The sequence below is a fragment of the Phaenicophaeus curvirostris genome, chromosome Z (assembly GCF_032191515.1).
Source record: "Phaenicophaeus curvirostris isolate KB17595 chromosome Z, BPBGC_Pcur_1.0, whole genome shotgun sequence".
In the NCBI taxonomy this organism is placed as follows: domain Eukaryota; kingdom Metazoa; phylum Chordata; class Aves; order Cuculiformes; family Cuculidae; genus Phaenicophaeus; species Phaenicophaeus curvirostris.
The window spans coordinates 67,881,327-67,894,437 of record NC_091431.1 but is presented as its reverse complement, the minus strand read 5'-3'; the positions used below and the strand labels follow the sequence as shown (position 1 = coordinate 67,894,437).

At 39.4% G+C, this 13,111-nt stretch overlaps 1 protein-coding gene across 2 annotated transcripts in view; it reads right to left on the bottom strand.

Moving 5' to 3' along the window:
- Window positions 1–303: 303 nt before the first annotated feature.
- The window catches only part of KIAA1328 (KIAA1328 ortholog), a 176,992-nt gene continuing 164,184 nt past the window's right edge, over window positions 304–13,111 (bottom strand). Inside the window, exon 11 of one of the 2 annotated variants that reach the window (XM_069880923.1) lies at window positions 304–2,363. In XM_069880923.1, coding sequence (XP_069737024.1) covers window positions 2,150–2,363 — 214 coding nt within the window. In that variant the 3' untranslated portion in view covers window positions 304–2,149. Of the gene's footprint in view, window positions 2,364–9,418; window positions 9,638–13,111 lie in introns of those variants that run through there. The other variant, XM_069880925.1, reaches the window with a different exon arrangement.

Sequence of the window (13,111 nt, the reverse complement as noted above, 5' to 3'; positions counted from 1 at the left end):
ACCGGGTACACAAAGGCACCTTTCAAGAGATATACATGTATTTTTTGCTGTTTCAAAAGGTCAGTTAGCACTTATTAGAAAAGGCAATTAAAGTTTCAGTCAAACTGCAAAAGAGAAGAGAAGCAATTGGACTGAAATCAGAGAACTGTTTCTTTATAAATGTCAAACCTTAACAGAAAAAAAACCCCAAAAACTAAAAAACACCAAAAATCAACCCCAAACCCTAAGATCTATGTAATGGTCATTTCTTTATGGCTTTCCACTATCTTCCTGCTGCTCCTTGTACATTTTTCTATTCTTTCCCTTTCCCTGCCCTCTTAAAGAAGCAGACTACTCAGCCAGCAGAATGATAAAATCTATTTCCCCACCTGCTATACTTGAGTCAGGGCACCAAATGCCTCCTTGGGTCTTTAAGCAGAAACCTGTGCCTTTGCAGCCTCAAGGGGGAACAAGGGGGTCAATCAACAGTAGATGGACCTCCTGGAAAGAACAATAATACTTCACTGACGGCAGGACAGACCAAGCAGGGTCTTTTCACATGAGTCATTTTCTGGTCCAGTATGACTGCTTCCCTCCTTTAAACTCCTCCAAGCTGTGTTTAAAATTCAGTTAGAATGTAAGAGAAGGATATCACCTAATTTGCGATTAAGACTGGGCATGAATGAAATGGCTCAGAGTAACCTGAGGTTCATCTTCCCCTTTCTCCTTTTGTTTCATTGCCATAAGAGCACAGTGCTGCCAGAGGTGCACGCTACATACGCTGTACTAACGCTCTCATTAGAGACAAATCATGGGCTTTGTTGCTGAGTTTTGCTAGCTCCTCACGGGGCACCAAACATTGCACAGGAGCAAGCGTGTGGGAAGCAGGCAGCAGCGATACCCCAAGGATCAGTACAGCAACTCGTTGCCGTTAAGATAAGCAGGGTTGCCTAAAGAGGCTGTCAGAAAAGCTGTACAGGCTCATGAAGTGGGGTTTAGGAGCAAATGGCCTAGAACTTGCCCGTACTGGCTCAATTCTACCTTTCCCTCACTGCAATTTTACTGTGCAAAATGAGTATTTTAGCCTCATATTTCCAGGAACACATGCTAGTGGCTACTGTTACAATAAAATATGAACACCGCATTATAGAGAAAATGACCATTAATCCTGTAATCTGCAGTCATTTTTACCAATTCGGCACATTTCTTTAAATAACCAAGTACATGCAGTAGGTGGAAGTGCATTTAAATAAACTGAAATAGATACAGCATGAATAATTAAAGCCGGCAGGGAAATGGGCATTGTGAGCCACTAGTGGAAATAATTACTGATTTGTCTTATTTACAATTGAGCCTGGATACAGGATCAAAATAGTGCAAGTTAGTGAAAATGTCTTAAGACTGTTCTTACACTACCACTGCTATATATTTCGTCTTGAAAAGTACATCAAATAGGTTTTGGACCACTCCCATGTCTGACTGTATTCTGTTATTTCAGGGTTAGGTTACCTACCACACAAATTCTCTTAAAAAGCACTGATTTAGACAGGAATATATCTCAAATGGATGCCTAGTACATGAACCTGCAACATCATCTATTAATGTTATGACACACTGTAGAGTTAATTTTACGATATATCCCCTAAAAACACAGTGTGTTAAATATCAGAATGTTGAAGGAAAAAGTACATCATAAAATCACTGAAAAAAGTACTAAAGTGCTTGTACCTTTATAATATGCCAGGTTTTAAACAGACTTGTTTAATTAGAAAATAATCTACTTTGAACGTGGTGGTTCCTGAATGTTAGGCAGTTCTGGCAAACTGCTTTAGAGCTAAAAATCGATAATGAAATATACTTCCGATATGAGGCTGGCAAAATTGTGACTTCAGTCTATTATAAAATATTGTAGATTAAAAAAAAATTCTACTTTAGAGTGATTACTTGGCACATGAAAGGTTTAGGAAAAAAAAAGGTAACGCTTTCTGTACCCAAACAATGTTCTTGCACTGTGATTTCTAAACCCAAAATGCTGATTAACCGTGCTTTAGAAGAGGGAAAACAAGCAGTTGTCACTCAAATAATTTAAAAATGATACTTTAACACAAGCAAATCAGCAGTATAAAGTTCCTAAAAATTCTACTGGAGGGATGTAGACCAATGAGGCATGTCAAATGAAGAAAATCTCCTCGAGAAGCCGGCTCTCCTCTAGCTCATCTGCTCTGCTTCTGGAATGGCAGGGGGCGTGGCACCAAGACAATGGCCAGCTGCTTACAGGACGAGGCGTCTGCATTTTCTTCCTGTCATAAGATTCTCTGCAGAGGTATCCTGGGCCAGATATTGAACTCATAGCTTCAATCAAGTCAAGAAGACCTGCTTCGTACCTACAAAAAAACACCAAGAAAATGGAGCTCCATTAAGCATCACAGCATCATGCAGGAATTGAATCCAGTCTTCCTGCCTTCATAACTCAGACTGGACCTAGATTTATCTGATGAGGGCCACCAGCACAGAACAAATTTTGCTGCATGTGTTCCTATGAGGAATACCAACACAGAGGTAGTGAAAAAGTGGTGAGCAAAGCATGGGTGCTCAGGTTTAAGCTGTTTCATCAGCTTTTCCATTTCAGTTGTGTAATGTCTTAGTCGCACTCTGGAGACTGAGGACAGATTTCAGAAATATGACAGCCAAATGCACCGAGCAGGTACATGGCAGACCCACACAGGTAATGGTGAAGTGACTTATACACATGCTGCACTTTTTGGAATAGACCTCTACACTTGATTTAGTTTCCCAGGGATTTGAAAACAGCAGGAGACTTTATTATTATTGTCACAAACTACACATGCTTCCTGTAAATCTCTATGCACTATATAGAGTCTGTCTGGTGGAAGCACTGAAGGAATATAATCTAAGCAAGGCAATACAAAATCAACAAGTCAGGCACCAAGAGAGAAGGCAAAGGTGCTGAACATTACTCAGGCTGTCCTTTAAGTGTGAGTACAGATGTGTGGGAAGGTTGCAAGAGAATGTTGGCTGGTAACACACACTGAATAATGGCAGTTACTTCAGACAGAGAGTTCCTATTAATATTCACATAAGAGAAACCTGATCTAAATAGTAGCACAAGACTGATCATTACAATATATTTTCTCCTGTCCAGTTTTAAACATCTTAAACGATTCCATTTCCACTGCTTCCTCAGGGATGCTGTTCTCCAATCTAAGAGATATCACTCAAGAGTTTCACGCAAAAGTTCCCTTTGTTCCATCCTATTGTTAACACCAACCTGCCTGATGTTCCCAATGCTGAAATAATTCACACATTCAATGACTTACATGGACAGAACATTATTCACAGCACCCAACCTAAGGTATTGGCATAGCTGTCTGGTTTCCATAGTCTTCTGTAAGCAGAAGGAGTTCATCGATAGTATGACAAAACATCTCAAGCTGTTTCCTGCTTTAATAAAAGCCTCTGTTTTTCCTTTCAGGACAGTGGAAGCCTAGAAGACTAAGCAACTACGTAAGATAGCTAGGGCAGGTTCCTGAACTCAGAGGGGATGAACAAGTCTTAAGTACAAATACTCAGTTTATTTGTGTGAAAGATTAGTAGCAGCTAATATATTTCCTGGAGGCAGACTACCACTTCCACTGCCTAATAGCATCATGCAGCAGCATCAGCTAAAAAGACTTCCTCCACTAAACTAGCAACATCATGCAAAATATCCTTTGTTAGCTCCAGTGGTGAATGTTACGTCCCAACCATCTTCAGAAAACTGACCAAAGCGTCATAACTAGTTATGTCCGAGACAAAAATACATGTCCTCAGCTCAAAGGAGTTAACAGTAGTACTGATGGGTTAATAACAATGTTAAGGGCAATCACTGAAGTTATGCTGTGATTGTTTGGAAAAGTCAGCTCTCATTTCCTTCAATTTTTACCAATTCTTCCAATCTGACAGTCACTGTTTTTTCTAAAACAGCCCAACTTGTCATTATTGCCTCTAAAGGTTCTCTCATCTATTTGACTACCTATAGACTGTTCTATTTTCCCCTGGATGTACTAGATAGCATTTCACCCAAACAGAAACCCAATTTGCAAATTATTTTTCACATATTAAGTTTGTCTATGCATCTTGCTATTATCTGTCTCTTTAAATCACTCCTAACAGCCAAAAATAAGTGACTGAGAACAAAAAAAATATATATACAGCTTTAGCTTTGTTTCAATTGGACCATGTAAGTGGCTAACCTCACGCAAATGTGATGCCTTACAGCTACCCTGACCAAAAAGTTCAGAAGGACACCAGAGTTTTGGGTAGCCAAGCAAGACCATTTTAGATAAGTCTGTTGTTTGAATTAGCATTCAGAAAATATCCGCTAAAGACTGAGGCTCCTTAAAGATATCTCCAACATATGATGGAATAAGCTGCACTGATAGTGAGCACTAGTACATAGCTATATTAGACTTATCATGTAGAGAAAGTTTTGGACTAGACTTGATATAGATACACACAGATGCTTTGAACCCCAAAGAAACTCAGTTGACACATACACTGGTTTCATTAGCCACACCTAAAACTTCTTTTTAGATTAATCTAGTCTAGCACACAAAATGCTTATCTCCTCTGACTGTAGTGCTATCATAAAATTTCAATTTCTCCAGCAGCCACATTCAATCACAGATTAGGTAGGGGGAAACCAAACCAGCCAGTGCATTTATAGCAAACGTGCAGGCCCTAGATTTCAGCACTACCTCCGAGTTCATTTCTCCTGCAAGTTTATCTAAGTTTTACAGCATTTCTGCTATCAGGAAGGCTAAATGATTTGGCAGATTACAAGCACAGCAAATAGCAAAGATTATGTAAAAGACCAGGTGTTGTAAATCAGTCTACTTGACACCACAGTTATATATGCAATAAAAGTGAATGAACTCTGCTAACAGAGTGCTATCTGATAAAGAGAATGCTCCTTGCAGATATTTAGTGTTTAATCCCATGATAATGGTTTGCCCTGGTTTGGCTAGGCAGCATCAGACAGAGTCTGGCTGGAGGCAACAGAGTAGACTTAGAATGGTTTGAAGTTAGCAAAGACAATTTTCTCACCATCTATTTGTATCCAAATATTTAAAGAGACACAGTCAGAATGCTCAAATACTGAAATGCAGATTTCTTTAAAACCAGGATATGTATTCCTTGCATGATCTGAATAAATGCATAAGTAAAAACAGGGTTCATTATTATTAATACAACACTTAATGGCTTAAGTGAAGTCAAAGCTCCAGGATCAAGCACCCAAGAGTCAGAATATTTCAAACAGGAAAACTGATGTGGCAAACCTGCCTTGTGAATACTGAATCCAATTCTAATGCCAACCAACAGCCAGGAGCACCTCATATTGTTCATGCTTCCCAAGGAGAAAAAAAATCCCAAACATTCCTGAAGAAGTACCAGCATTGTACATTAAGCCACAACTCCTCATGTGTAGATGCTCACCCAAGCAACCAAATGTCCCATCAGTGCTAGATGCTTGCGTACATTTTCTTTGATAGGTTTTGCTCTCTCAAAGAAGGAAAATGAGGTGGGCAACTGTATCTTTAAGGACAGTGATAATACAGTCTGTCTTCACCTTTTTGGGACATTTGCCAGTGTGCTGGAAAGTCAATGAGCACCTCCAAAGCAGACTGGAAAACAAACTTTTTCTAAGCCTGGTTTTGACACTTCTCCATGTATATTTATTCACCTTTCATGACCTTCAAAGTCTGCCCATTTCATCATGGGAGAAGAAAATTTGTGAAGTCTAGTCTACAAGTTTGGACAAGAACTCTAACTAGACACATGAAGTTTGGTGAAAGTAATCTTCATAAAGTCTCAAAGAATTACATCAGGAGAGGGAACACAAAGAATTAGTATACAAAGCATGAGGAAGGTAAGGCCATGTGCAAGAGGACAGAGATAGGAGCAGAGAGAACAAGCCAAGGTAAGCTTTTAAGCTCTTCTTTCATTGACAAAACTTGAACTTTGCTTTTAATATAAAATGTAAACCTCCAACTATGGCTGAGAGAGCAGCATGGAGATGCCCAAAGTATCAGAGAGGTAGGTGTTACTGGGATCAAGCCAGGATAATTGGGTAGGCACAGAGCTGTGAGCTGGATGGCTGAATATGCCCTGGTCAGGCACTGCACAGTGACACAGTGACAGTATTCCCTTAATCTCTTCCATACAATTAACATAGGTTGCTGGAAATTTGGCTCTGCAGCCACTAAAGTGCATTTGGAAATTTTATTAGAAACTTTCAGTATTGGTTCCTAATTAAATAAGTATCTAGTCGAGTCTATACACTCATAATGTGAAAGAGTTTTGTAGTCCATCACTAAGGTAACCGGAACCATCATAAAGCATTACGATTCAGAACAGCTCATTAAATGCTCACACTTTAAAGAGGAAAATAGCACAAAAATAAACAAAGGTTGGCACAGAGCCCAACCCTTCCTTCCACAGTATTTCTGTTTCTCTGCCTGTGCAGCAGGAACACAATTCAGAACATCTACAGGTGCATCTTACTTTGTGCTCTGTTTCCAAACCAAATGGGAAGGAAGGCTCTCACATTCTTATGACAAACATGCAAATGCGGATGTTGCTCTGGGAACCATAAGACCACTTATTCCCAGGATGGTTGCTGATAAATCACCTGAAACCACTTGGTATTCTGTCTAATAAAACCTACTGGGCAATCAGAATTCAGACAGTCCCATAACGTACAGTACCTAAAAAAACAGTCAGATTGTGCCAAACTGATGCACAGAACTCATTACTGCACAGGATATTACAGAAAAGGTAAGCACAGAGCATCCTTGTATCAATTGGCTGAACACTGATGTTTGCTTATTTATTTAGACGTTTGAGATATGTCATCGAATTCTTAAAGTCTATTTCCCATTGCTGCTAAAAGATATTATATTTCTTACACACTGTTCAATTTTTAAACTACACTATTGTATTTTCATATTGCGTGGTCCCATTTAACTAATATCGTTTGTTCCTTCCTCTGAAAAAACAGCATAACCCCAAACAAGTCTGATATTTGGAGGAGCAGGTATTTCCCTATGAGGCAGAATAACTAAACTTATTACAGCCATAAATACTCTGGCAGTGAGATATATGTATATTTCTTTAAACAAGCCGTGTCAGATATTATTTGATCACTATGTGCAGAGATATCTTTTCATTTACAGTCTCTGAAAATTTATTCTTCAACTATAAATGTGTACAAAACACAGAATGTCTCTTCTGCAAGGTGATGGCATTTCAAAAAAGCATACCAGCAATATGGTTTTTGAGATTAGTAGCTGTATAGGCTTACTTTATTTAACTATATATACTAGAAGAAATAAAAAGGTTTATTTTTATACTACTGCTTATAATTTCAACATAAAGTTCAAAGTGATTTACTAATGTTACATGAATTGCCTTTGAATTACAGCACAGTATCATGCCTAAGTATAAAGCCTAACACTATTTTGTATTCATAAAACACTGCCTGCCTCCAAGCACTCTACAAATGCTAAATACAGCTAAAAACACATTCAATGGGAACACACCCATTTTACAGAAAAGGAAACTGAGCTTATTGTTATTATAAAGCAAATATCAAATCCCTATTTGACTGGAGTAAACAAAAGTAGAGAGAAAACAGATGCAGATACAAAGTGGCCTCTACAGTCAAACTGCCCCAAACCCTAGTGACACAACCTAAGCTTATCTGGAATGATGACTGATCACCCATCCCCAGGTTAACTCAGGTTCTGTGGGTGGGGGTAAGAACTGTACTCAAATTAAAGAGTCTTAGCCACTTTCTGCCGTCCTTATTCTTGCATCCACAACTGTTGCATTAGGGATGCTAGAGGCATGTCCCTGGCTCGTCCTTTCAACATTCACGCACCAATCTGTTGTCCACAAATTTGCCTAATTCATTTTTCAGCCTGCAGCTTCCACAATCTTTTGCGACAGCAAGCTCAGGACGATCATTGCTCTTGAAATATATACTTCTGTTGATCTGTTTTAATCTGATATCCTGCTAGTGTCATCCAGTGCATTTTAAGGATTGACTGCAGTTAGTCCTCACGTGGTGGGATCTGGTGAAAAACCATTGCATTTTAAACTTACCCACCACCAGCACAACTTTGCAAACCCTGATCATTTTCTCACTCAGGCTTTTAATATCCAAACTCATACCCATTGGGTCTTTCCTCGTATGGCAGCAGCTTCATCACCTCAATCACTTTAATTGCACCTTTTCACGCTTCCACTATGTCTCTCTGAGAGGCAGAGACAAAAAGTACATGGAGGAATCAAAACATGAGCACACCAAGCCTTTTGTATCCACAAGCTTTTGTGAAGCTCTGGAAAGCTTTTGACTTGCAAATCGTGTCCACCTGCTCTGAGTTCAGTATCAGACACACATGGTGCTGATGACTCTTCCCTAGGTAAATTAGCTTTTAGTCAACTCATGGTTTTTATGGGTTTTTTTTGAGTTTGTTGCTATTCACATGCCATTTGTCTATCTGTAGGAACTTAGTATCATCCACAAACTTAACTTACTACATCATGCAGAAGATTTTATTGCTCACTTCTTGCTCCAGGTCACTGATGAAGAACCAGTCCAGTGGGTTCCTGGGGAACCCCAATGACAATTATTCTGCATCATGAAAATGAATGCTAAGTCTTTTGCCTGCTATCATTTAATCAGCAGTAATTCCATAGAAGATTTTTTCCTACAATTCTGCAGAAGTTTGATTTCTTTAACAGCCTTCGGTGTAGAACCTTGGCAAAGGTATTTTGAAAATCTGCACGTATTATGCCCACTGGCTCCTCTTAGTGTCACCAGATTTCTGGATTCATGATCTATAGGTCTGGGCTGATGTCTCAAATTCTTTCTTCTCTTTCTCCCTTCTGTATAAGCATAAGCCAGACTTTAACTAGCAAGTTATTTGGCCCAGCAAGCCAGAGATGTACATGCCAATGAACATTATAGACTGGTTGGGCAGGAAATAAAAGGTGCAGTCATTCCATGAAAGGCTACAAATCAGGATAGCGGATCTTGCCTTTCATATGTGAACTGCACCTTCATTGACCGAAAACCACCCGTAGGGGATATCCCAATGTTCTGACCCCCAAGATGCCAGAATGAAAAAGAGAACAGAGAAAAAACAAGACGAAATGAAGAACCAGAGACAAATGGATTTTGCCAGTTAGACTGAGATTTCCATTTTATTTTCATGCAAGTTGGGACTCTGAGCAGACACTTCACTGTGGGATACAAGAGGAGGCAAATTCAACAGTGTATATATGTATTTAAACCAACTCCAGGTTGGGATGTATTTCTTGCCTGTAACAGGTCTGTATTTTCCAAAGGCATCTCAAAGTTTCTTAATTCTTAAAGAAAAAGATCAGTCTGCAGAATATTTCAAAGCAATTAAAAAAAGATCTGAGCCTTTTATTTAAAATACATCACACAATGTAAAACAGAATATATTTACATAGTGTCCTCAGCAAGAGCCTCCCGGAGTGCTGTAAAACCCACACCCACATAACAGAGAGCTTACAGTATCAGAGACTTTTAGAGAACCCTCCGAGGTGGTATTCACAGAATCATAACCTAGAGAAGGAAAAGACTTATTAGATCATCCAGTCATCTCCCAGCTGACAGAGAACCATTCCCTACAGTGTGCTTCCTCACATTTGTTGCTAACAATCAGCCTCTCGCTGTTCTCCTTGGGAAGTCAACTATACCTCACACTATCATTACCATTATTACTTATTTATAGGCTACAGTATAACCTAAAGGACCTTCATCAGGATCAGGGGGACCCACTCTATAACCACTTGTAAGAGTCATCCTCTCTCCAAAAAAGCACACAGCTAAAGTCTAGGGGGAAAGATATACCATACAATTAAGGAGATCAGTATAGCATGGAAAGTTCCATTCCACAAATGTTCCATGCATTTTTGCTTCGGATTTTGTTAGAGGGAAAATGTATCTGTCATAAACAAGAACATGTTTCTAATAGTCAGCTAGAGATAAACAAAGAGGATTTTCTTCCTCCCAGCTTCACACTATTAGTTATAGCTAAAGATCTGGCACAGTACTGAGAAATCCATCTCCTCTTTTTGGTGAAAATACTCCTTAACTATTAAAGCAATATTACATTTCTCCCTTCTCCTCCAGTCTCAGTCAACATTTATCTGAGCTACACATATTTTAATCTTCTCTCATAAATCAATACCTCTAGCAGAGCAACAGATTTTGCCACTCTCCTCCGATCTTTGACAACATCTTTTCAGTAAGCAATCACCCAGAAATGAGTACCACATTCCCCTGGTGGGGCTACACAGAAGCAGAGAGGAGATCAGCTCCCTCCAGCACTCACACCATGCTTGTCTGTGCAGATTCAGATGATGACTGCCTTTTTGCTGCCACTTCATCGCTCCACAGGTCCCTCTCTTCTAAGTATGTATTGATACACTGCACTGCAACACATCCCCGCATGCTGCAAGTCCTACAACACCAATGAACTCAATGCTTCATTTTCTGGAGTTTACTAACAACTATCACTAAATCTTGTGCAAAATGGCATCAGATATTACAGCCTTTGCACAGGAGAATCTGGAGAGAAGCTGTGGAATTGAGTAATGACATCACACTTTTCCTAACTGAAATGAACCATGCTCGGCAGCGTTACAGGACAACCCTCCCTCTCCAGTGTGATAAATAGTATTAAAGAGCTAAAGAGGACTTGGTCTTGAAAAGGGCTGAGCACTGCTGGTTTGCCCCTAGCCTTTTGCATTCCAAGCTTAGACAGTGAACTTAAGGACACCAGATCCAGCAACACCATCTCAAAAAATTTGTGCTTTAAGGCAGGGCTGATAAGAGATTTCTCTTCCTCAGTTTTCACCCTGGCTTCACCTATGATCACATGCAACCAGCTGTTATTACTGAAATAAGAGTTACTGCTGCTCTCATCCCTCTTTGCTGCACAAACAGGCCATTTTCACTTACCCAGTAGTCAAAGACCAACACCTGCTTTCCTCACCTTTCTCCACACCCATCTCAATGCTCACAGTCCTCAGTTATCTTTCCTCTTTGCGCCTGGTAACTCAGACTTTTCTATTATTTCCTCATTGGACTTTTGCTGAGCCCCTGCTGCCATGTTACCAATCTGTCAAATATAACTGAAAGGTCTTTCTTTATTGTTTTTGTTGCTGTGTACTTTAAGTAGCTAAAAAACAACAAAAACACTCCGGATTGCTTATTTTAACGTATGGCTGCAGGCAGCTGAATTGGCATAGCTGAGGTTGTTATAATCCTGGAAGGGGGAGGGTGAAAAAAGACATGAGTACTGGGAAGCAAAGAAACCTTTTAAATCAGATCTTCCAGTGACAGAATAATTTACAATGAAGTTTTAGTACAAAAGATAGAAATTACAGAACCACAGAACCACCATGGAGTTTAACAACCACCTCTGCAATCACTCTGTTTATATTGTCCTTCTCTTCCCTCCCACACACCCTTTTCTATCTCACAAAGTCTGAAAGCTCTTCACATCAGAAAATGAACCTTAGTATATGTATAGCACCTGGGGCCTTGATTTTGCTGTGATATTACATAATAACTTTGCACTTCAGAGCATGCTTAGCTTTTATTCCCTCTAAGCACCCTGTCATCACAGTATATCTTCAGCAAGATCTTCACCCTTTATTGTTCTGGGCCAAAACTAAGCTGTCATCATCTTTGCTGCCATACCTCATCCCTCTACTTCTCCTGCCTTAACAGCCTTTCTTCTCAATTTTTTGCTCTTACAAGTTTGTCCCCAAGCATCCTTGCCTGAAAGCAAGCTCTAATTCAAGTAATATTATTTAAAATTGTGCTTTTTCTTTTATATTGTACTAAAGCCTGACAAAGGGTTGCATACATAAGTCACCGTGCAATTTCACACCTTCCTTCTGACACACTCAGTGCCCCTTAGTTTTGATTTCTTTTTCACAATTCATCTCGTTCTCTTAGTGTGCTTCTGGCAATGTTGGGACTACCTTACATCCTGCACACTGCCTAGAAATTTGTGGGTACTTAATAAGTATAAAAAGAACTTTAAGGGGCATGGCTTACTGGAAAAAAAAAAACCTACCACTACAGCTGGCAAAGTCCATCATCATTTACATGGATTAGCAATCTGTCTTTTTTTTTTTACAAGCTCAGTCCAAATTCCCAGCCTGCCTGATAATAAATCAACTTTTTGCTTCAGTTGTAGAGTCACTAGGAGATCTGCATAGTTTTAGGTCAAGCACTTATAACCGTTTTATGATTCCAAAGTTTCTTACCTTGCCATTTAGTTACTGAACTGTGAGCTTTCATTGACTTTCTAACTATAGTGGCAAGAACTGCTAATAGCTATGCAAGATTTAAAACCTCATTGAGCAGAGGAGCAAAATCGGACTGCAGTAGTTTTAAGTACATATTGGGGTGGAATTGTGACCCTGTGGAAGCCAAAGCTGCCACTGGTTCACTGGGGCTGGGTTTCTTCCCTGCCACCTGCCATTTGTTAGGTTGGGGTGACTAAGTATTGCAGGCTCTCTATTTTACACCCTGGAAATGAAATGCCTCAGGTAACGCTTAGAAATTATTTATTTTATCTTTTTCTTCTATCTTTTTTTCTATCTTGGTGAAATATTTTACATGCAGTCAATTGCTGTACCTGAACACCAGCTCATCTGTGGATCTGTATGATCTTTTCTTTCCTGCTTGTCAGCTTAATTTCTTCTGCAGTGGCATGGAGTGTTTAATAGCAAAATCTAGCACTCAAATTCTTTTGTTTCATAATTATCTCTGCCCTGTCAACTATATCAGTGAAAACAAGTTACCATTAGACAATTCAGATACCAGTAAACACCAAGTTGTGATAATACAGAGGCCTGTATTACTGTGATTATAGAAAAAGCTGTTTCGGAAAGGTTTCAAAAAAATGTAAAAAGCCCAGCACTTCTAAATGGCCCAAAACCTAAAGATATCTTAATTATTCTTCAATATCTTAATCATTCTGTAGAATCATGATCTTGTATAATGGCCATTTTAAAT